Genomic DNA, 24187 nt, shown 5'->3' with positions numbered 1-24187 from the left:
TTATCAGTCTATAATAAAGATAAAGATTTAGATGTAGGTTGCAATTTTACTAGGGCTCATCAACAGCGCATCTCTTGGGTCATGTGCGGATGCAAACCCCGAGCACATGACAAGAGAACCAAAGGTGTTACCTCCAAACCAATGCACACGCTGGCATATTTTGAGCCCTATGCTTTACCGTACTTTGGAACATAATCACTGCCATTCAACATCACTTAAAAATATCAAAAGCCTATTGAATGTTTCTCGTGGCACAACAAATCTTCAGGACAAAATGAATATTATATAGAAGTCTCTTACGTAGCGAAACATGCAAGTGACTGACATTTCACCAGGCCAAAATGAAAAAACTACTCTAACATCGGATTTTTGTTAAAGCCACAGATACCGTACGACAAATAATATGCTGATGACCAGGACGTAGATGAGAACGGCAAACGAAAGCTTTGGATAGGGTTACCGGTGGTCAGTGCGCACACCAAATGGTATCGGAGAGCCTCAACCCCGGCAGAAATGCAGAACTAAGTACTAAGTTAGAAATTGTCTGCAGAAAACAACAGATGGCCATCGCAGTTAAATCGTTGTATCTTAACAAAAACGTTCTGTTCACTGGTGTGCTGAAAATTTTTCGTCATGCGCTTGTGCAACTTCTGGTCATTTACGTTTTGTCCACTACGTCAGAAGTAGTCCTGTTTTCTGATGGTGTAGTAATCGGTAAACTGATTCGTCAACACTGAGAGTCAAGTCACTACAAATGAAGTTGAATTAATTCTCAGGGTTCCTGATTTTTAAAATGTACATATATTGCGTAAATGGTGCTGCTCCTTGTGGGTTCCGTCATGCGACCTATCCCTCGCTGCAGCTATTGAGCTATGTGCAGAAACGGAGGGATGATAAAGTATTTCGGCTGTTGGTCGTGCGGCGATCAGGCGCCGATACATGCATTTTTACTGGAGTAAGAGTTGAAACGATGAGCGGCACACTGGTTTAAGACTTAAGAACTCGAATAGGAGGTGACATCTGTATTTTCTGGGAAGCACGTAACATCGCTTGAAAAATATCAGATAGTTACCGAAATACTGCGCCATGTCTTGGTTGAAAAACTGAAGAGCACTTTGAGTGGGCTGAAAACACTTATGTGCACATCAGGTCCGTTCTGATGGGGGACTTACCTGAACCACATCTGGATCTCTTGTTTGTGATATTCTACAATTAAATGTGCGACACAAAGTTCGCCAAAGAGTGCGAAACACTGAGCTCGAGCTTTGCTCTTCCTAGAGCTCATCAGCATTTGTTACCATTTAAGATGAACCATCCTGAACATATAAATAACGCCTACTATATTCCTGTAACAACCAAATGTGTGGAAAGTAGGCTGGAAAACTGGTTAGTTACCAGACCTGCTCTGTGTGAAAGGTGTTTTCTAGCGTTGAGGATGTGGACTGGTTTAAATAAACGATAACGATGTATTACAATGTGACCAACCACTGCGATTCGAGTAGTGGATTTAAAAGAAGGAAGAGTTCCTCAATATTACTGACACATGTATATAATAGTTTTGATGTCTTTGCATAGACTGATACGAGTTCATGCAGTGAACGTACCTGGAATAATTAAACCGGATGTGGCTTATTTGCCTTATCTGGAGATACCAACATTTTAGACCTTGTCTCCTTTAGAGTTTCGGCGTGAAAGTCTACGAAATCGTATACAAATCAGCTTGGAAACTTGACAGTCTTGCGAAATTTAAAGGGCTTATGGTACCTTCAGCTAGCTTGGGAAACAAGAAAAATAGTGAAGCTGTTCTGGTACCCTCACACGTACATCTTAAATGTCTTTGTTTTCAGAACGATTTCTGAAATGAGTTATTACTCACCCCAGACGACTGAGACAGATATCCATGGATCTTTAGCCGGGAGCTTTGGTTCTAAAGAATATTGCTGCTTCATATTGCCAAGATAAATATGAACGTATTATCCAAATGTCCTGGTTTGTGCAGTCCCCTCAACTCAATTTAATGCATCAATAAAGTGAATGAATGTTAAATTATCTCCAAACAACGCACGCTTTAAAGATTTCCAAACATTCTATAGCCATGGGGCTCAAGAATGTGAGTGCATGGACCCATGCCGGAATGTATAATCAGAAACTGGAATCAAGATCATCAGCAGACAGTTTGTTTGAGCATGTTTGCAATAGCTTATTTGTAGCCACTCTCGTATTGAAAATTCTGTTCATTTGATCAAGGTGAATGGAGTCACTAGCAGCAGTCGCAGTATATGTGAAAAACTGTGCATAATGAAAGGTCAGCGTGACATATGATATAAGATGCTAAATATTACACGGAATGTCACGTTTAATCCACAGTGTCGCCTCCATCATACCAAAGGATTTGATGTACACAGTCATGCGACAATATCTGCGCTGAATAAATTCCTGGGGAGAATTGTAATGCTTAGTTTGCTTTTAGTCATGCATTTAATTTTATTACTTGAAAGCCATGCTCCTGATATTCTGAGTGGTTCATTTAAACATAGGGAATAGTTTTGGATCATTCTCAGCGGTGTATCTTGACATCTGGTATACACGCCACGATATACTAGAGCTTATCTATTGCTTGCTCTGGTATTATGGCTAAGAATGTGTCCGGCACCAGAAGCTGCGTTGGTTGGGACATGTATTGCGCATGCCAAACCATCGTTTGCCGAAGAGAGTGCTGTTTCCCACGCCCCATTCAGAGTGGCGTAAACAGAGAGGTGCCCAACCCTTGACTTGGCAGAGTAGTATGAAGGAGATCACGAAACGCCTGGGTGCTGTCGGTGCTACTCGCCTTCCAGGATGGGGACCGCGTGATCCTCACTGTGCCTGGTTGGAGATTACAAGATATGGCTGCCAACCGATGTCAGTGGCGTTCTTGTTGTTGGTTTCTATCCAGATTTCCTGAGTGAATATCTGGAGGTGTAGGCGCCTCGGAATGATTGTGATAAGCTATCACTAGGTCCCTTCCCCATGCACCTTTACTCTTTTCTTTACAATAAGGCTTTCAAATAAATCACGGTTGTACGGCGGTGAGGCATCAGTGTTGAACACTGATGCCTATAGATTATCGACATAAATAAGGAGAGGCTATATTTTGCAGCAAATGTGGGAGCCTGCGAACTAGAAAGCGGTGTAGGAGTCAGCAAATGGAACTAAATAATCAAACAAATCAATAGTCTAGCAAGCCCCCCATTCAGTCAATAGTTATACCACCACATTGATCACTAGATCAATGGATCTTCGGGCAGACGGACGACAGGCTGTTGAGTTTCACTAACATACTTTAGCTATAGAAGTTGAGTATTCGATCGGGGAAGAGATTGCCTGACTAGAAAAACCACCAGGTATTAGATGGTTAGTTTAGCTAGAGTCCGGTGGAAACAAATAAGCCTGACGTACAATAGGAAACGACAATTAGTGACCTTTAAGCTTAGACTATTTGCCCAACCGAGGCAAAACCCTCATGAACCTCATGTTTATCTTACCCTAAAAGCCCTCGATTACGGCTAGATACTTTATCATAATAGTGCACGTGGTGACGATGGTCTTCCAGTTTGATATTTCTCCATTGCATATTTGTGGTATCAAACGCTGGTGAATGTTTAGTAGAAATATATAAACTAGACCACGACCTTCACATATACCTCACGTGATAATTTACGAGTTTCCGATTTTTGTAGTGGCTCTGGCCTATCCTCATCACAGACCTCAGTAGCCTCAAGCTTTTCTGTACAACAACCATCATGCCACCATTATTTGGTTGAAGTAAGCCCGTCACATTCAATACACTGCATTCATTAAAAAAAAAACAATTTTCGCAGCTGGAGTTGGCTATTGAACGGATATACATGGTTCATTGGTGCACAACCTTCCTTACAGTTGCAAATATCTATGCTTTTGGTTAAATATATGTCTATTCAATGCTGGTATATTTATTGACATAACTTGTGACAATGACGTGGGACACCCAGGTGGCGAATGTATCCATACACAATCATCTTTTGAAGGCTCTATGAGTCTGATAACCCGCATGGTACCATGAAAACATGGTCACTGTAAATGTTCTTTGCAAGACAACAACGACAGCCAAAGCACCCGCATCGCCTCAGTTTTAGTACTAGATTGATGCTGAACTATGTATAAACTTAAAGTATTTGTTCTAATTTATTGCCGGATTACAAGACAGGCATATCTTTTTCAATCCTCATTTATATTCATGTGATCACCACCTGGAATCCTTAAGTTACATTTAGGAAACAAGCCATCCTCTAGGCCACACTGATGATTGAATCAAGAAGCCAGAAGCGAAATTCTAGCCAAACACCAGCTAAAGCCTGAATTTCCTTCGGCACCTGCAAAAAGTAGAGTTCTGTGGCTTAGTTAACCATTTAAATAGTTGATTACTGGTAGAAGGACCTTAGTCTTCGCTTTACTGACCAAGGCGCGTCGATATCCGAGTGAATAGAGACATTACACACAACCACGGTCGTTATGTATGACTAATCGGTAGGGCGGTTCTGCCCTTTCAACAAACTTCAGTAAGACGAAAGAACTCGGAGCATCCACACCACAGTCCAAGTTGAGTTACTCAGAGCCCGAGAAGACATCATGCCAGACGCAGATTCTCCGGAAATTCGGCAGAGTTGATACTGTACCACCAGACAAGTCAGGCTCGATTGCACGCAATCAGACCATGACCGAAGTGGCTCATAGGTATGCGGCGCAAAAGTTACCTACTTCTCTTTGGCCAAAGCAACTCAATGCTGAATGTCCGGCGACGATATTTCGCGAAAGGCCTTTGGAACAGTATGAAGAACTGATTGACAAGCAGCGGTCGAGAATCAAACAGCTTACTCAACAAATTGAATGTCTAGAAAGAGAGGTGAGTTGCATATTGAGCGTCCTTCTAATAGCTGGGTTGTAATTTTACTTACAAGTCAACACCGTGAAGTTACATTTGTTTTAAATAGTGTGGACATTGACAGCACACCGAGTACTTCATCCTAATTGAACCTCATCAGATAAACTCAATATCATAGTTTTTTGCTTGATTGGAGGGTCACACAACATTGGAGGGATAATAAACTTTGATAAAAAGTAATACTGATTGGCTGGCTGAGGGAGTCCACCGAAATGATATCTAACTTGTGTTCCTATGGTAGATGCTGTCTGCTTAGTATGACAAAATGTCCACATTACTTTCTGCGATAAACATGGGTAATTAAGGAATGATTTTTTGCACAACATTTGCTCCAGACGTTTTGAAGTACAAGCCTGTTTCAAGGTTGATAGGTCGTAGCATCGCTGTTTATGCTGAGTTTCAAACTGCAAAACAACAGTTTCTTTATGATCGCAAATCCGAACAAAAAATATGTTAGAATACCGTGTCAAGGCATGTAAGAATGCAGGTAACTTATTTCCTGCACTTTCTGTTGTGACGTCAGCAGCGATTCTCTCCTCTGAAATGATCTTGCGCTACAGCGAGGTCTATCTAAATGACGAGGATTTCATATGCCTCAGAGATTACGGTTTGCTTCTATGGCAATAAGGAGGAAGTGGAAACTTCCCTTGCTTGCTGATAGCGATCCCTGATTTGCTATTGGGCACAATGTTGACAGATGATCGTTAGTTCGTTCATCGAAGTAGACAACACAATTGCGAAACTATTCATTACTAGTCGAGCTGACATAATCATTGCGTTGTTAGGGGGCGTAGCGTAGCCGTATACCAGTAGTTGTAGGTTTATTAGGGGCGTGTGTGTTAATAAACGTGGTGCCAACTGGGTTAACTTTAAACTATGGGTGGGTGTTCTGTCGAACATTTTAAGTGCACTGTCTGTTACCCTGTACCCCTATCGGTCGGTGACCGTGTGACTTTCAAACTCGGTACAATCTGTTCTTTTTCCCTAGTCGGTGCCTGGTCTTGACCTACTTGCATTCCACGCTGTAACATTTGTTGATGACAAACACACAACCGTGCATGTTTGTTTGCAACTGTAAATAATACTGTACTCCACGTTTGTTTGCAACTGTAAAGAATACTGTACTCCACGAAGCACAAGTTCAAAGAGGTTTTGGGAATTAGTATGCATTCTAGGCTTACTAAATTGATCGCAACAAGAGGCAACACGTTCTGATTGAGCATCTTGATAAACGAAGATCACTTCCACAAAATCCATCTAGTCACATTCAAATCAACATCTACCATGGGAGTGTCTATTTAGATTTATCATCTCAACGAGAATATTACGGTATAGCTGTGAACCTTCCGTTGTTTGACTATGAAGAACGAAAGTCACATTTTATCTCATTTCACCTCAGGAACTCGTTTAACATTCTACTTCGGCTGATATTGATGTATAACTTGACAGAAATGAGATGATTTAGCCAATATTAGGATGTGAGGTACAATTACACGAAATATCAGCGGAAGTTGACTGAAACGATGATACAAGATCCTCCTTCAAGGCATGTCATTGCATTCTTACGCCGCATTACAAGTTGTTTTACGTAGTTTGAGTTAGCATGATTTGCATCATTTCTAATGGGGTGGTCATTCTTCGGATTAAGTTGCCCACACCTCATTTGAATGTAAGAATAATCAGGGTACAAGAATTAGATCACTTTTATATTGCTAGACTGTAATCGATGTACTTGACGTCAATATCACTTGACTATAAGGAATAAAAACAACCTAGGTTAGCGAAATACATTCATTTGCAAACAAATTTGGCTTTGCGAGAGACTCCTAAAATCCAGCTGAATCCCTCGTTTGTGATGTTTCCAGTAGTACATTACGTCCAGACAACCCAGGTCTCTAAATCTAAGCCTGTGCTCCTTTGGACAAGTGACTCGACAGTCTTCAGGCGCTTTTTGCCAATGAGGGCAAACTCCTCCCCAAAATATGACTTGATCCCACGATTTATTTAGGGGTATCCTATTCTTATATTTTTAGTCGACTCGCCTACATGGGTCGCTGGCGTCTACACAAAAAGAACTAGAAGAGTCTCGTGCAGAGGTCGATAGGAAGGCGTCCATGCTGGCAACTCTCATAAAGGAATCTACCAACAAAGACAACATACTACGTCAGCTGGATACGATTTTGGCACGGTTCACAGCCAAATGGCAGAAACAAGAACAGAAACGCGCGACGGAGTTGGCCAGTGCAAAATTGGCGGAACGGGAGGTGAGAGATCAGTTGGAACAGCTAAAGAGCGAATATGAGCAGGACAAGCACGCGTAAGTCAACATTTTGCGGGTCTGTGTAATGCAACATTTAGTATCATGTTTCACATGGCATAAAGGCCTGATCATTCAAGTACTTTGTTAGTCAGTACGATTGTGTTAGACACCAGATACAACCTACAAGTGGAAATGTTGCTTCTCACGATTGAGCAGGTAGTCGTGTCTTATAAGCAGTGACCCTCAATAGAACTCGCTGAGATTACCTGTACGAAACGTCTGGGTCAATCAGTTCCGTGGTTACACTTCAAGGTGCTCACCGCTCACGAAACGCGGTGATTCACCGGATCACTTTACAACCAGTCAGGTATTTTCGGCCTCCTTTGTTTGATTAGATCACTTATTATTTCCAAAAATATAAACATGAGAACAAATTTCTTTTGACAGAATGGAATCAGTTGCAGTTTACTGCACTAGATTGTGAATCATGGCCCACACCATTAATGGAATGCCTGTTAACTACCCTGATTCAACTTTGTGTCCGTCACTATCCTCACTTGAGTGACTGGATGGTAGCGCCTCTAAAACAGAAACGGTGGCGAGATTGACCAGGTGGTTAGAGCGCGAATTTACTGACCGGAAGGTGCGTGGTTCGAACCCGACCTCTGCCTCTTGACTTCCCCTGTCTAGGCTTGGGCAACCTAGCAGTATCCCAGCCCTCGTGCCTCCTTCGTGTGGCATGGGAGTCGTACCGAAAGTTGCGGAATAAAGTCACGTCACTAATCAAGGAAGACAAACTACAACAGCAATTTAAATTGATGACTAGGATGGAGAAAAACCCCAAACTATTGTATCAATTCGTGAATGCGCAGGCTAAAGTTAAACCAGGTATATCTGCCATAAAGACAGAATCGGGAATGACTGCAAATGCGTTTGAAACAGCTAATGCCCTTGCCACATTTTATGCTTCCGTGTTTTCTCCTGAAGATACCCGCGCTCCTATACAAACTGTGGAGGTACTAACGGACGAAACTTTATCGGACGTGCATATTGATCGGGCTAACATTGTCAAACACCTTCGCGGCTTACAGGTACACACTTCACCTGGTGGGGATGGCGTTACACCACTGCTTCTGCGCCACTGCGCTGACGATTCCCACCAAACAAGAAAAATCCAATATATATATATATATATATATATTCTAATACGGCAGTCAATGTTCTCCGTATATTTTACAGATGAAGTCTAACTAGGTTATATTTATCCCATTCAATTGATGACTAGGATGGAGAAAAACCCCAAACTATTGTATCAATTCGTGAATGCGCAGGCTAAAGTTAAACCAGGTATATCTGCCATAAAGACAGAATCGGGAATGACTGCAAATGCGTTTGAAACAGCTAATGCCCTTGCCACATTTTATGCTTCCGTGTTTTCTCCTGAAGATACCCGCGCTCCTATACAAACTGTGGAGGTACTAACGGACGAAACTTTATCGGACGTGCATATTGATCGGGCTAACATTGTCAAACACCTTCGCGGCTTACAGGTACACACTTCACCTGGTGGGGATGGCGTTATGCCACTGCTTCTGCGCCACTGCGCTTAACCACTTAGCTATCCTCTGGCTAAACTGTTCGCTAGTTCTCTGGAAGAAGGGTTGGTACCAGAGGATTGGAAATGCGGGATAATAGCCCCCATATTCAAAGGAGGTATCAGAACGTGTGCATCTAACTCCAGACCTGTCACTCTTCTCCCAGTAATATCAAAAGTAATGGAACGAATTATGGCAGAAGCCCTGAAATCGCACCTTGAAATTCACTCCTTGTTGAGCGATAAACAACACGGATTTCGACAGAATCGTTCTTGTTTATCCAATCTTCTGGTGACACTCGATGACTGGACACGAGCAGTGGATGCGGGAGTTACTGTACATGCCTGTTACTTGGATATATCCAAAGCCTTTGATCGAGTCGATCACAGTATCCTTCTTCGGAAACTTGAAATGTATGGCGTGACGGGAAATCTGTTGAGCTGGCTGAAAGACTATTTGAGTGACTGTTCGGTCCAAGTTCGTGTCGATGGAGCGTTTTTCGATAAAATTGCCGCCACAAGTGGTGTCCCTCAGGGTTCGGTTCTTGGTCCAATTTTGTTCCTGGTATACATGAATGACCTGCCGAAACTTCTGCAGTGCAAAACCGTACTTTTTGCTGATGACATAAAAATCTGGTCTGAAATTCATGGAAAGGCTGATTGTGATGCGCTACAGCAAGATCTGCAAAGAATCGACGAATGGTCCATCCAAAACCGGCTTCCGCTGAATTTCCAGAAATGCAAACTCATAAATCTGGGGAAGAGCTACCACCTCCCATACAAACTGGGTTCCAATGAACTGGAATGGGTGGCTGAGGAAAAAGACCTCGGCGTCTGGATTTCTAGCAACCTGAAGCCGAGTAAGCACTGTCTATCAGTATATCGCAAGACCTCGGCACTGCTCGGGATGCTTAGGGGAATATTTTATCGTTTTACGGCTGAAATTCTCCCTATTATCATGAACACATATCTCCGGCCGACAATGGAATGCGCGATCCACGCCTGGTCTCCATGGCTGCAAAAGGATACACAACTGCTAGAGCGTATCTACCACCGCGGGACCAAGCTGGTCATTGGCCTCTGAAACGTTCCCTACAGTGAAAGGCTACGTAAACTCGATTTGTTTGATTTAACTTATCGGCGTATACGAGGAGACCTCATCCTGATGTTCAAGATAATAAACACCCCTAATCACCCTTTAAAACATTTGTTCACAGTTAATTTGGCCCGACAGACCCGACGGAATCCATTGGCCGTTGACATTCCATGTTCCCGCATTAACTGTCGGCGCTACTTTTTTTCAGTCCGCGTATCCCTCACGTGGAACAAACTACCAACATCTGTTGTGGATTGTGGTAACCTCGAGACTTTCAAGCATTCGCTTGACGAATACATAAGACCCAACCCAACTTCCCTCATCAACACTTGAGATGCAGATTACAAACAATAGAACATATATGTCATATCATTCCGTTTATCTGTGACACACACACCGAACGGGTGCTACAGCTGAAAGATTTTATTCTTTATCGAAAACAGAAACATTAAGATTCTATATTCACTGCATAGAAAAAACATTGAAACCAAGCAAATAATATGTGCTTTATACATCGGTCTCCATCATACCGGAGAAAAAATTCCTAAAGCCTGGGAAGAACTTTGGCTTAGAACCACGAAAAACAGTCATTTCAGTTAAGTTTACAGGCGATTTACTTTACTACCATTGTAGGAACACTAAGACTTCCTTGAATGAATATGGTTTTGAAGTGAAATTCAATCATGTACGTGAAGCACATCTATAGAAAAAGCCCCAAAGGACCGTGAAGTTGCCTTATTCGTACGGGGGACCATCAGCAGGGTGTGGCTTACGGAAAGAAGCGGTTAACTGGGTCATGGGAGTTCCAAATGGTATATACGGGTGGAGATGGAAGTTTCTGGACGGATAATGGAAAGCCAAAGAATCGGGGTGGGAAAATCCTGTCAAAAGTGTTCAAACAACACTTCAGTGGATCCGATGGTTAGCATATCAGTTCACAATTTAGGAACTGATTGAATGGAACGAAGTAATGCACGAAAGGTCGTGAATCAGTCCAAAGTAGTTGGACGGTTGAAACCGTTGAAACTTAAGTCCTGAGTGAAAGAGTTGGCGGGTTCCGTGCATTAGAGGGACAAAAACGCTTTTGACGGGTTATACTTGGTTCTACAATTTTAGGAAGCATCGGGGCCTGTAGTCACCGAACCGTCATCAAACTCATTTTTTGAGTGAGCGCTAAAGTGAATAACTATGGGGTTGGAGACACTTCTGCGGATTGAACTTTCAGGAATATTGTTCTCACCGACTCATTTGCTGCTGCACATTGGATTTTACTCAGTGCCTCATTGTATATAACATACTGTGTCGTTCATCATTCCTTATACATGCGGATCAGCTTCGTGACACCCCTGCTTGTTGAACGAACATAGCATGTGGTCGCAGATATTCTACCCACAGTTAATCTAATTTAATTGGTTATTTTCGAGGTACTTCACAGCTGGACTCACTGTAATCCTGTTTTGCACAGTGACTTTCGTCGTATTCATGGACCCAAGGGAACTCAGGTATGGTAAGTAGCTGCTCGAACTAGAAGCTTCATATACTGATAGGAGAGAACAAAGGCTTACGCAGTAGACAAATCACTGTCAGAGGAATTCACGAAGCTTTCGATGGTATGATTGGAAAATGCCAAGTTTGTACACAAACAGTTTTGTTGGCAAGTATGGAGGACGTGTTAAAATTTCACCATTGTTATTACCCACCTATCAGATGGAATAATAAGCTGAAATCACTGGAGTCCGCTCTCGCAAGCACACCTGCTGTTGATCATGCCACATCTGAAGTGTTGGAAGGGGACTCTTCGATAAGAAGTATGGAGGGGAAAATAAAACGACTTGAGAGCCAACTATCAGAAAGAGAGTCACAGCTGGACGAATTGCGCAAACAACTGACCGAGGAAAGGCAGCAGTGTGTCATTCTCAAGGCTGACTATGACGAAGCAAAAAGCAAGCTAGAACAAAAACTCAACAAGGCGAGAGAGCTGATAAAGCGTGCCTCCAGGATGCACAGGGAGGAAAAACAAAGACTACAGGACGAAATCCAAAAGAATGCAGAAGCGCATGCGCAAGAAATACAGAAATTAAATAGGAAGGCTTGTGAAGACTACCAGGTATGTTTCGGGCTAACAGGTATGTGTAGGGTGAGTTACACCCACAGTTTCATAAACTAGATGCCCATGCACAAGATTGGTGCCTAACCATATAACTGCCTTCAATCAGTGCTAAATCAGTTGTCATTCGCCAAAACTTCACTACACTTACTGGTTATCATGCACTTATTCAATTTGCAGAGCTTATACCCTCCACAGTCCTCTAGTACCCGTACTGTTAGGTATCTTTATGGATTCTTGGCACGGAACCAAAGATCCGTCACGTCTCAGCGAGAGATAACTGATGATTATCTCACTGAGGAAGTAGACAGCTGTGTGACTCATGCTTGGTGATTCACATAACGAATGATGGCGACGGCTGAGTCGAATGGGATTTGACATCTATTTGGTCTTGAAGATTCGGGTAACTATTGGGTATCTGGGTAAAAATATGTTTTCTCTGTGATTTGTAAGTCATATGGCCAAGAAAGTGGCGTTAGGTGTTGCCAGCATTTGTTGGAATATTCACATTGTCTCTGCTGATGAACAACCTGCTTCGAACCTTCATCTGCAGACCTTGGCATGTATAATTTGTACGCCGGTCAAGTAGGAAACACTACTGACATTGTTAGAAGGCACCTTGTAACACTCCTTAGGATAACTGCGAAAGACCAGTTCTTGCCCCCTCAATCAGAATCAATAGGTTATTACCAGAATGTATGATGAAGGGAGAAGTTGAGATTTTGGAATGTGGATGAGGAAGTGAACGAGATCAAGGGGCAAGGTGAGGCTAAATGTTACGATGTAATCTAATGGATAGGCTAGGAAGAGTTCAGCGGTTTGGTGGAGTACCACTATTTCTGTCAGGAACAGAGCCTGGAAACCAATCTGAGTAAAAAAGCTGCTGATCAAAGGAAGCTCAGCTCGACGGCTCATAGGGTTTGTGCGGGAACAAAATGGGACCATTGTTGTTAGCCTTAAAGTAGTCAAAAATGCGAATCTACGCGGATGGGGGTTCACAGCTAACTTTCAGCCAAGGTAAAATGAAGGGCGCATTACCCCACTCAGAGGTCAACAGGAACGGTAAAAATGTTTGTTGAATAAGGAGGGGTGGAGTTCGATGAAAGTCATTTGAAAGTAGATGGCAAACGAGTCCAGGACAAGAAGCTAATGAAAACATAAGCAAGAATGTTGGTTGGAGTAGGCTTCACTCTTAAAATGGAAACCGCTGAAGTGAGGTTGTTAGGTATGGACATTTTGATATCGGTGGGGTGGGGGACAGTATAACAGATGAGATGGAGTATAAGAGATATTAGACGGGGCTGATATACCAGTACGCTACCCTTGTTGCGTTGCATCCAGTAAAACAGATGAAGCCCCAATTAAGTTGAACACAATAATCTTTGAATGGACGCTCAGAAAAATGACTTTGGCGGACTACTCACAATTCAGCTACGTAGACTTAGACATAAAGGCCACAACACAGTGAAATTCTTCCGATCGATACGCAGTGTACACAAGAACCGCTCCGGATATAATAGCTAGCCTATAACTCACCCCCCGTTTTAGCTGCCTTTTTTTCAACTCAATCATGTCTTTTACTTGTTCGTGCACGTATATTTACGTAAAGTGCTTTCCCTCCTTCTGGACAGCATACAATTCAATCCGTATGGCTGATGCACGTCCTGTGCACTTGGAGTGGGAGTTAACTGAAATGAAGGGACTTGCATCAGTAAGACATCCTGATACCCTTCCAGGAAAAAAAACTGGATACCGTCGCCATGAAGAACAAGTAACCTGTAAACACTAAATCCTCCGTCACTAGTTGATCTAATAGTGAGTACAGCAGTACTTGAATCTTACCGTGGTAAATAAAACAAAATGCGTGTGGAGCAAACAAATAAAACGTCGAGTTTTTAGGCTACGCTATCGCTGGGATGAACGTAGGTGACAGGGCATAGTGCATTTTATTTTCAATGATTTTCGCATAACCTGCTCCGTCATTAGGCCCCCAGGCTTATCAGTGTCTTATAGACCAATAAAGACTGTCATTAAGTAAAAACTCACAATCTCCAGAAATAGGCATAAACTTCTCACTGATATCACCTCCAGCTAGGGTTGCCCTTATCGTAACCATTGAGTGGGGATTATTAATGGGGTCTTTGTGTGCAAAGCAACGGCTATCCGTGACTCCCACCCTATCTGAATGGTAAAAACTGCAGTTTTGAGTGGATATGAACGAAAAACACTTTTCATCCTCAGTGAAGTTATTATATCCCTTGTAATGCATGAAAATAGGATTGGAATTATTTTCCCTCACTGTTGCATCCCTGACAGACGACTGCAGATGGTTGATGTTGCTCAATTCGCTTCCAATCCAACAATAAAATGAACAGTGTTGTCTTCACAAGAGTTATTGGGCAGTGAGAGAAAATCTCGCTGAAGTTTGAACATGTGTACTAGATTGGTTCAAGCGCAGCCAGCCTTATACTTATACAAGTTTCTAAATCACTTGTAGACTTGTATCCTCTGTAGGCAGCTGTACCGTTCATCATCATATCACCCACAGCATGATATCGGTGTTCAACACTGATACTTCGCTGCCGTACAACCGTGATTTATTTGAAAGCCTTATTGTGGAGACAACAATGAAAGTGGGTAGGGAACGAACTTAATGCTACCTTACTACTTGAATCCCCACAAATAACTGGACTTTCCACTGGCACTTCAGCAACAACTCAGTGACGCCTTATCCGAACAGGAAAAGCGCCATCAACTTGAACTCACGGAGCTTCGAGAAGCCTTTCAGAAAACACTTGACGAAGCCTCCGACAGATACCGGGCAGAATTGGAACAGCTTCGACTGAATACCCACACACAAGTTGCGCAGTGCTTGATGGAAGCAGAAGATCGCCTTCATACGGAACGTTGTCGACTTGAAGCAACTGAGAAACAAGCGGAGAGATGGCGCGTCGCCGCGCGTGAAGCAGAAGCAGCCAGATCCGATTTGGCCATTCGTATAAACGAGCTATTGCAAGCTCGATGCACGGAGACCATAGAGGTAGGCGAACTATGATGTGGCCAGTACTAGTCAGTATCCTATTACTGCGATGACAAACGATTACCTTTCGTTTACTTGCACACCGTTTGGGTTTGATACTCTCGGTGAACTTCTGAATACTTGGTGTTCTATCACTTGTGATCGAAAGTGTGTGAAGTAATGTATTAGACCTGGTTCATAGGTTCAAAAAACCTAGCAGTAGCTGAACCCTTGTGCCTCCTCCGAACTACGTAGATGGTGCAACAAGTGAGTGATTTTTGTCCACACTATACATCGTCGTTATCGCTCCTCATAACAATGAGAAGTTTGGTGGTACAAGGTCTAGGTCACAGTTATTCAGCATTTAGCTTTACAGTTTAGCCAGACAGTAGGTGACGAGTGAAGTCATGCTCAGTAGCATTCAGGAGCATTGTCACCACGAAGGACGAATCGTAGAAAATAGAAAATACGCAACTGTTTCGACATACGCTATTGGTAATTACAAGACTCTAATTCCTCCACGATTTTACCAAACTATCTCAGTTGGTTTGCATATGCTTCGGTGAGAGAAAATTGTGAAAATTAAGTAGGCTCTGCTGTATTTCAAATTTCCCATTATCTGAAACCATACACGTACGGATGTCCTCAATGGTTCACATGATACTGCTTAATAGTTTCGATAGAAGCTGGCACTTCAAAAATCCTCAGGTATCGCTATCAAGAATGGTATTGTAAGATAGACTGAATCAAGATGTGGGTCAAGCACATTTCGGCTCCGTTCAGCCTTTAAATCATCAACCACTTATCCGAAAAATGGTGGCTGAAAGTTTAGCCCCGGTGATAGTCAACACTTATGTTAATAAGAAAGTATCTCAATAGGTTTTTGTAGGTTCACCGATAAGCTGGATGAATAACCTCTACAGAAGACTGACTGTAGAAAGCGTACCAAAGAACGTCCCTCCCACTAGGTTGAACACAAATAACGGCGTACGGACGCTAGGCTTTCAGTTGGATAAATGATGGGCGGTATTGAGTACCAAAATTGCAAGCGAAAGCCATAGCCTCCATTATACACATAAATGACGGAGTACGTGCAGTGGAGCGACGCAAATATAGCTTATTTTATAGCACTGCAAATACACCTTCTAAGATTTTGCGACAGAGGTGAAACCCGAGCCAGGAACCTTTTGCAGAATGCCGTCCCTTTTTAGCCTATCGTGGTTCACCGTTAACGTGCTACGCGCTCAGCATTTCAGTGTTGAGTTTTATTATTTCCTTTAACCTCATCCAATACCGATTCACGGGCGTTGCAACATAATACAAAATCTAACCGATCAGTCGTTATTTACCCAACTCTGATTTATGCGCTTTGAATACAAAGTTAGCTGTAGCTTGAAGAAAGGCATGGGAAACTCATATTTTTGGGTAACATCTGGCTTGAACGTTCTAAAACGAACAAAGGACAATCAGAGCAGGGAGCATATGGACATCGGGGCGGGGGGGGGGCGGCCGCGGAAAAAAGTTACCGATAGGTTTTACTGGGATTTTCAGTTTCCTTACCGTTCAAAGCAACAACGTGGATATCAACGCGAGGTCTGATACTGATATTCCATCGTATGACAACAGTGTTTACTCAAATAAGGCAATAAACATAGAAGACAAGTGGGTACTGGTGATACTACTGATCGGGAGGCACGCGAGTAGTACGTGTTGTTCGTAGAATTTCGCTTTGCGTCCATTGAAAAAGGGAATTCTCTTGCGGAATTCGCGGAGCCACTTTGTAACATTTGCTTGGATTTGACCGACGAATGATTGGAGTCAATGAATCTCCAGGAAGGCTCGTTCGGGAGAAGATCTGTGTCCAGTTTTTGTAACTAAGATGCAGATTAGGGTTTTGCTTCCCTGTTCAATGGTCTGTAACCGGTCAGTTGACATTTCCGAATAAATAACTTCGCAGCGAAGGCCTTCTTCCTCTCACTGGGACGTGACACGATACTAGCTCATTCCAAGCGTTCCGAGCTACTGACTGCCTAGATAGTTTGCATAAATTCGCGGAAACCAGACTCTGTTTAAACCAAGGTTTACTTCAGTTAGGGAATAACACAACATTTGAAAAGATCGAACTGCAGCAACGGAATCGGACATGGAGATAAAAAAGTGAAGATAAATGTTGTCCATCGAATGACTGGATAGATGAATTAGTGTCCTGACTATCCGACAACAGCCATGAATTCCCGTTGAACTGAGAGATGGTCTGTGCCAAATAGGACAGCAACTTGTAGAGAAATACACTTCAACGGGTTCCGCTGTCTGGTAAAGTTACATTCAGAAAAGAAAAACGTGTAATCTCCTGTATTTTACGGAACCACCACGAAGCCATTAATCTGGTTCGGGTAGTGGGGCCATAACGTCCATGACAGGATGATACCTCATGAAAACCCTTCGATGAGGGGTTTTCCCCTTGGTAATATGTTAACTTGGAAGCCGCTCCATGGAGCATCTTTCCGGACATCTTGCTTCGGTAAATTTTAAGGCGGAACATACCACATTTGCGGGGGTTTCAGCCGCTGGTTTTTGCTACTGAGGGCCCTGAACATATAATCATTCTTCGCCGTTTCTAGCAAAAACGATGGCAGATTCTTACACAGTACGGGTGCTTATCCAGTCTCATAGCAAGTGTGACTTGTCGGCAGTAGTTCAACTGAATTCCATTTGATTAACGTATGTTCTCGTGACTTCGCTTCTTTCTATTATTATTCAGATGTTTTGCTCAACTACCGACGACCCTATGGTGACAAACGACCGAGGTCTAATGAGCCATTCATCACTGGCCAAAACATCAATGGGCCAAGGTGACAGAACACAAATTAGCACGGAAAGTCCGCCAAAGAAAAGCCCAAACTCCGTATGCAATGCATGCCCAAACCACACTTCAGCGCCCCAACTGGACATGCAAGAATTGACAGGGAGTGAGAAGAGGGGAACATCTGGTCACCAATCGGTTGGGCCATGCACCCCAGAATACATTTCGGAGGACAGTGCAAATGCGACCTTAAAGCAGCACAACGAAGCAGAGGCATATATTCAACTGACAGAAGTTTGCTCCTTGATAGACAATGATGAAAATACGGTTGTGTTGCTCCAAGCCAACAGTGAAGTAAATACGGACCCAGTGAAGCTACAAAAGGTTTGGACTATAGCCTGACAGGTACCGTTAAAGCAATATGATACACTCGGAATGCTTCGGAAGAGATACTGAGCTAAAAACACTCACAAAACTAGCTACAGACTGGAATGCACAAGAAGCTAATTTGTATTGTCCCTTAATTTTCACTCAGCAGTTTTTATGGCCAAACTTTTTCCAATATAAACTGAACGATTAGTTTTCTGCTTGTGAATGAAGGTAGACAACAGCCCGAAGCCATGGTAACCATTCTGGAAAAGTGCAGCCAGAGATATCATCAGATTAGCCCTCCCGAGAAACCGCTTCTGATAACGACAAGTGACACAAAGGAGGATATTCATTCCGCAAACCAAACTGTACTATGCGTGAGTTAACGGACCACCGGTGGTTGATTTTTCCATGTACTCCCATTTTTACCAAACTAGATTTGGTTGGTACCCGATCTGAAAGATTTTTCTGCGACAGGAATGTCGAAGTTGGTCAACTACAAATGATCCGCTTTGTGAACCACAGAACAGCGTTGAAAAAAGCTAGTGTTTGCTTCTTGCATTCGTGACTCAGTTGAACAGCGTCGAAACAACTGTTCATTATTCACGTTACTCGCTGTACATTTGTACGGCAGAGAGTAACTATCCCATAGGTTTCTAAGCTGAGCAAAGCATTATTCAGTCGAACACTAACACACAGTGTAAATGCTTGTATTTGTTAATGAAAATTCCATCGAATTTTTATCTCAGTCGTAAACAACAGTCTTGGCAAACTACTGGGTCCCTTTCTCTAGTCACACAGTGAAGAACAGTAGTGAATCAATTCACACGGAAAAAAAGTAACAAGCGTTTTGAAAAAACTCTCATAACCAGAACAATTAGTACCATACTTTTTGCATGTTTTGATCTACTCGCAATTAGAAAATGAGCGAAATTAAATAAACTAGCAACAGCACTAGATCACTGAAAAAGAACATACGAAACAGTCAGATTTGCGGTGGGACAATGAAGCGCAGAGAGCTTAGGTGAGATAAACAACAAAGGAATCAAGGCAAACGATTGGTAAATAAACACAAACAGGCTGAATACACACTAAAGTGGAAAAGATGATAAATAAAGCGATCGGTATCACAGAAGATAAGTCAGCCGGTGGGTGTGACAGGTCTCGAGAGAAATATTCAAACGACAGTCGTTTTTGAACCGGGTGATGTATACGGCAGTTCCGAGGACGCACTGTGATTCTCTTTGTTGGCCTCAAAATTAGAATTCAGCTCTCGATGTCGAACATACGTGTAGGCTGCTGACCCTAGAAGCACAACAATGTTGCTCATCCACCAGGAGAACGTCTTGATTTCCGCATAGATTATTACTGCGAGGACGGTCTGAGCAGCCGCTTTAGCGGTTCCACACACATTGTGAGTTAAGGGGCTGGTGACCTGAATTTGAAGAGCGCTCACGTAACCGATGGCAAAGCCGAAAACTCCACTGAGAATCATCATAGACCAGAATCGGGGGCTAAAAAACAGGAGAAAAGTACTGAGCCTTTGGCCACAGTCCCTTTGCAAACTGAACAGTGGATAACATTAGGCTGCTTAGTAGGAACTACCAAACAAATGACCTCGTGCAGATAAGAGATCGAAATGACCTGCTTCATGTTGTCTTAGGGCTCAGCTAGATTGACCACCGGGATGATAAACATCCTGTAGTCAGAGATCTATCATTGCAAATAAAAAAAACAACCACGAGTCCACAATACTGGCTTCACATTGGATAATCGTTAGATCCTCGCAGACAAACCTTATGAAATATATAAATAAACTTTAGATTAATCAACAGCTGAAACATCCCAACGTTCGCACCCACCCACACACCGGGAAATCCTTACAAGTGGACCAGTCGACCAACGTAACCAAGAGTTTCTGGGTTGTCGTTCTAGGCAGTTCTAGCCACATTGTCCAGGTGTGAACGCGTTCGGCAGTTCAGATGTGCTAATTGAAGTGCGACCAGCGTGCACTGCTGACGGCATACTCATCTTGCATATCAAACGTCCTGGCTTTAAATCCCTGCCCACCCAAGAATGTTCACAGCTGACGAGCTCTACTGAAAGCGAAACCCGAGTCCAGTGCTTCCGCTATTTGGTGTGGACTTACCAGACTAAGTTCGCCAGGAGAGCAGGGAGGCTATCACTAACAGGCTAAGTTTGTGCATTTCATTATTATCCCTCATTGATTTATATTTTGGTTGAATTAGAGTCCAGGACTGTTACACCGACCTTACAGGTTTCTTCAACCCTCTTAACACGCATACTGCTTCTCGGTTGGCTTCAGCCTTATGTACTGTCTGAGATTAAAAGTTACAGCCGGGAAAAGTAACTTCCAACTACGCTTCAAGTAGCAGCCAGATTTGAGCATCAACAGGCAAACGACGTTTATCAACCTGCAAAGGGTCCGACTCATGAGAGCACATTGATGTTTTTACGGAATGATAAACAAGCGGTGCAAAATTCAGTTTCATATCGGACATTCGGTGCACTAAAATCTGGGGACACCTGTGAAACAGAGCAATAAAAACCTTGTGCTGATCATCACTAAGCTATGCACTTAATGAAAAAGTGCTTCATCCTAAGGATCATTGTATTTCCGTAGCCTAATAAGATTGGTTTTTCGGCGAAAACCTAGAGTAAATTTGCTGATGCACCTACCTTAACTGATAACCACTTTTTATGTGATACCAAACAGCGCCCACTGCTGACGTTTCAGTCGCCTAAGGAAGTGGATGTACAGTGTCGCTTATTTCACAACTCTGTGGTTTAACTTCAGCCTTCCTAATCAAACTTCCGGCTGAACTTTAAATGCGATGACCGACTGAATAGGCGTACAGGTGGCACAGGTAAAGAAATAGCTATGACTACGACCATGCCTGAATTTGCGTGCTCCCTACAAGTTGGGAAGGGAGTTTCTGTAAAATCAAAACTTGTGCTTTGTTCGGAGCATTAATGGCATCCAAAGGGCACAATTCACATAAAATGTTCAAATCTTGATCTGACTACTCAGGCGATTTAAAACACCACTGGAGTGTTATATTCTCATGGAAACGGTTATAAAAAAAGAACGCACTAAGCGAAACACACTCATTTGCAAATGAATTTGGTTTTTCGGCTCATCTGGAACTCAGCTAGATCTCTTGTTCACGATATCGTACATTTCACCTTGTGATGAGTGAAAGCTTGTCTAATGGCCGATGGAGGAAAGACCAGGAGTTATGTCACAGCAGTCCTTCATGGTAGCCGATTTTTCAAAACATCTATAAGTGACCTCGGTACACTTACACCACGCTTTGGTTAGCGGCAAAATGCACCCGCATCGTTCGGTGTGCAAAGTCCTTACTCATTTCAAGTTCATGCGCAGAATCCATACCAGAAGCAAACAAGTGATGGAGGGATAATACCTCGTATGCTGAAGTATTGATCCGATATTTTGTTGTGAGTGTTATCGGGATTTGTAGTGTTCACGTTTATATCAGTCCCATCTGAACAGTTGTCCTTCTGCTCCGGCGTAATCATTCTGGTGAGTCCACATTCAAGTGGGAAGGATTGGACCCGAGTTTCGTTCTTATTAGAGCTCACCAACTGTGCATATCCGCTACCCCACCAGCGCAAGCTGGACGCATATGAATCTTCACGCCTGAACAGGTGAACATGTTTACGCTTGATCGATCTCGTTGGTTTGCCAGACTTCTCGAACGACAACCCAGTAAGTGTCCTGGTTGTGACGATCCAATGACCCACCTGTCAGGACTTCCCAGTCAGTCAGCGCAAGGGACATTTGAAACATGCTGGGCTATTTCTGGTTTAGTTTACATTGGGAACTCATTGTGCTTTTTGTGCGGTATGGATCGTCGTCACGTTTATCAGCGAAATGGCTCTAAACAACATCATGGCACTTGATCCCCACGGTCTGTAGCGGTTCGACAATTCCTTATCATTACACGTGAATGTATCCAGCCGTACGGTGGAACAAAGGAAATCCTAATTAAATCCATACTTTCCTTCGGTGGTTAGCGTCTACTAGATTAACTGATAGGGAGCGAACTCTTCGGTATGTATTTTGTCTCTTTTCAATCATGCAAGCAAGCATTGACAACTTTATTGTTCCTAATGTCCTGCTCTGCATCATAATCGAAGGCACAGGACGGCAGATTTTAGCACACCCGACGACTTGATCATCTCGTAGTTTGAACTTTTACAGAAATCTCGTGACTTTCCAAGCTAGCATGCCGATTAGCAACTAGCCGGAAAAAAACTGAAAAAAATGTCTGCGGGCCTGAGTGGAGAAGCTTGTCATAACGGTGACCAGGCATACACAACTCATTAGATCGTGTAGTCAACCGGCAAACGTTCAAAGGGCCAGCCCAAAAGTTTGGTCACGACCGAAAAATGGTAATGCGATCAATCAATATAATACGAACGGTGCGCTATACACCTTCGTTATACTGATATTCATCATAACTGTACCGGCGTCAACCTTTCTATAGCTTTTACCCCTTATTCAGTGTGCCACTTGGGGCAACGTCTACAGGCCTCTTACAACAAACGTGCCATTGTGACAGGTGCTTTGTGCTTCATCTAGGTGAGGAGTGTGCGCCACACAAACCACTGCACTGCGCTTGACTACAAGAAATCTCGTTACCAGTGCACCGTACATATGAACAACGCACGTTTCAATCAAGTACCATGGTGCAAACGACGAATTATACCACCATTTTACAAAGCTGCCCCCACCTTGTATATTCACCGAAGGTTACATGGTGAACAGACGGAATCGATTGGTGTGTGGATAGTCCGGTTATATGTGTCAAAGGTAGCAGAAAAAGTGGGTACAGCGCATAACAAAAACATATCAACATATATCTTTGTAATGTACTACTCATAAGGTTGCTGAAAATCCGTCGTTCCAGGTGAGTCTCTCGAAAAACCAAATTAGTTTGCAAATGAGTGTATATTCGCTAAGATCAACATATATTTTATTGGAAGAACATACTATTCATAAAGCCCCTGAATAGCCTTCGACAGTCCACTTTGAGTAGCGTGCTCTACCAGGAAAAGGTACCGCGACATCCCAAATATCGCATCAACTGAGATATGAGGCAGATTTTGTGAGGAACATTTGATCGGAGAATTTAATGAACGAGAGATTCAGCTAACTGTCTCGCCAGCACCTACGAAATTTGTGAATGCACAGAGAGAAGGCGCAAATTGGAAAGAACAGAATAATTTGGAGACCCAATATCTAGTGTAGATGGAAAAGGCGTCTAAAATCACTGTGTACTTCTTCGAAGGCCGCGACTAGACAAAAACTGGGTAACATGCAGTTCAAGAGTTTATTACATTCAGAACCCAAGAACTATTGAAGGACAGTATACTGACACACTGACTTCTTCAGAGACAGTTAAATATGTAGTTCGCACCTAACAGCCATCTTCATGGGACATCATGGGACGCAAAACATACTGGTGGTTCGTCATGTGTGGTTTGGCGACTGACTCGGCCGTTTCTTGACTCAGTTGACCGGGTTCACATAGAAACACAGGTGTTCACTTTTACTTCTGTTTTCATGGTTCTGCTTACTTCATCAACGCTCAGCAGGCGTGGGGAAGACCCGGTACGAGTAACGTCGGAACAACGCTCAGCTAACGATCCACTTGCCTGGGGGCGTTGTCTTCTACCCACATGAGAAACAGTAAACGGTGCGTGAGGATTTGATTAGTTTTCTGTGTCTGGTTTACACAACATTGTTACGCTGCCCTCAATCCAGTTTTTTATCTAAAAAAAATGAACAATCAGCTGCTAAATGACCAACAGTTCCATACTACTTAGGCCTAACGGAAAGCTAATTATGAATACCTGCGGATAAAGACATTAACTTCATGCATTACGTTCTATTATATATATATATATATATATATATATATATATATATAT

General features: G+C 42.9%; 1 protein-coding gene across 1 annotated transcript in view; it reads right to left on the bottom strand.

Annotated features, from left to right (window-relative positions):
* Positions 1–18901: 18901 nt before the first annotated feature.
* T265_03276 (hypothetical protein) overlaps positions 18902–24187 on the bottom strand; it is a gene marked incomplete at both ends in the record, with an annotated part of 22919 nt that continues 17633 nt past the window's right edge. Inside the window, one exon of the mRNA XM_009167722.1 lies at positions 18902–19722. Coding sequence (XP_009165986.1) covers positions 19386–19722 — 337 coding nt within the window. The remainder of the gene's footprint in view (positions 19723–24187) is intronic.

Source organism: Opisthorchis viverrini (genome assembly GCF_000715545.1).
Source record: "Opisthorchis viverrini unplaced genomic scaffold opera_v5_47, whole genome shotgun sequence".
NCBI lineage: Eukaryota > Metazoa > Platyhelminthes > Trematoda > Opisthorchiida > Opisthorchiidae > Opisthorchis > Opisthorchis viverrini.
The sequence above is the reverse complement of the archived record's forward strand: the minus strand, read 5'-3'. Positions and strand labels throughout refer to the sequence as shown.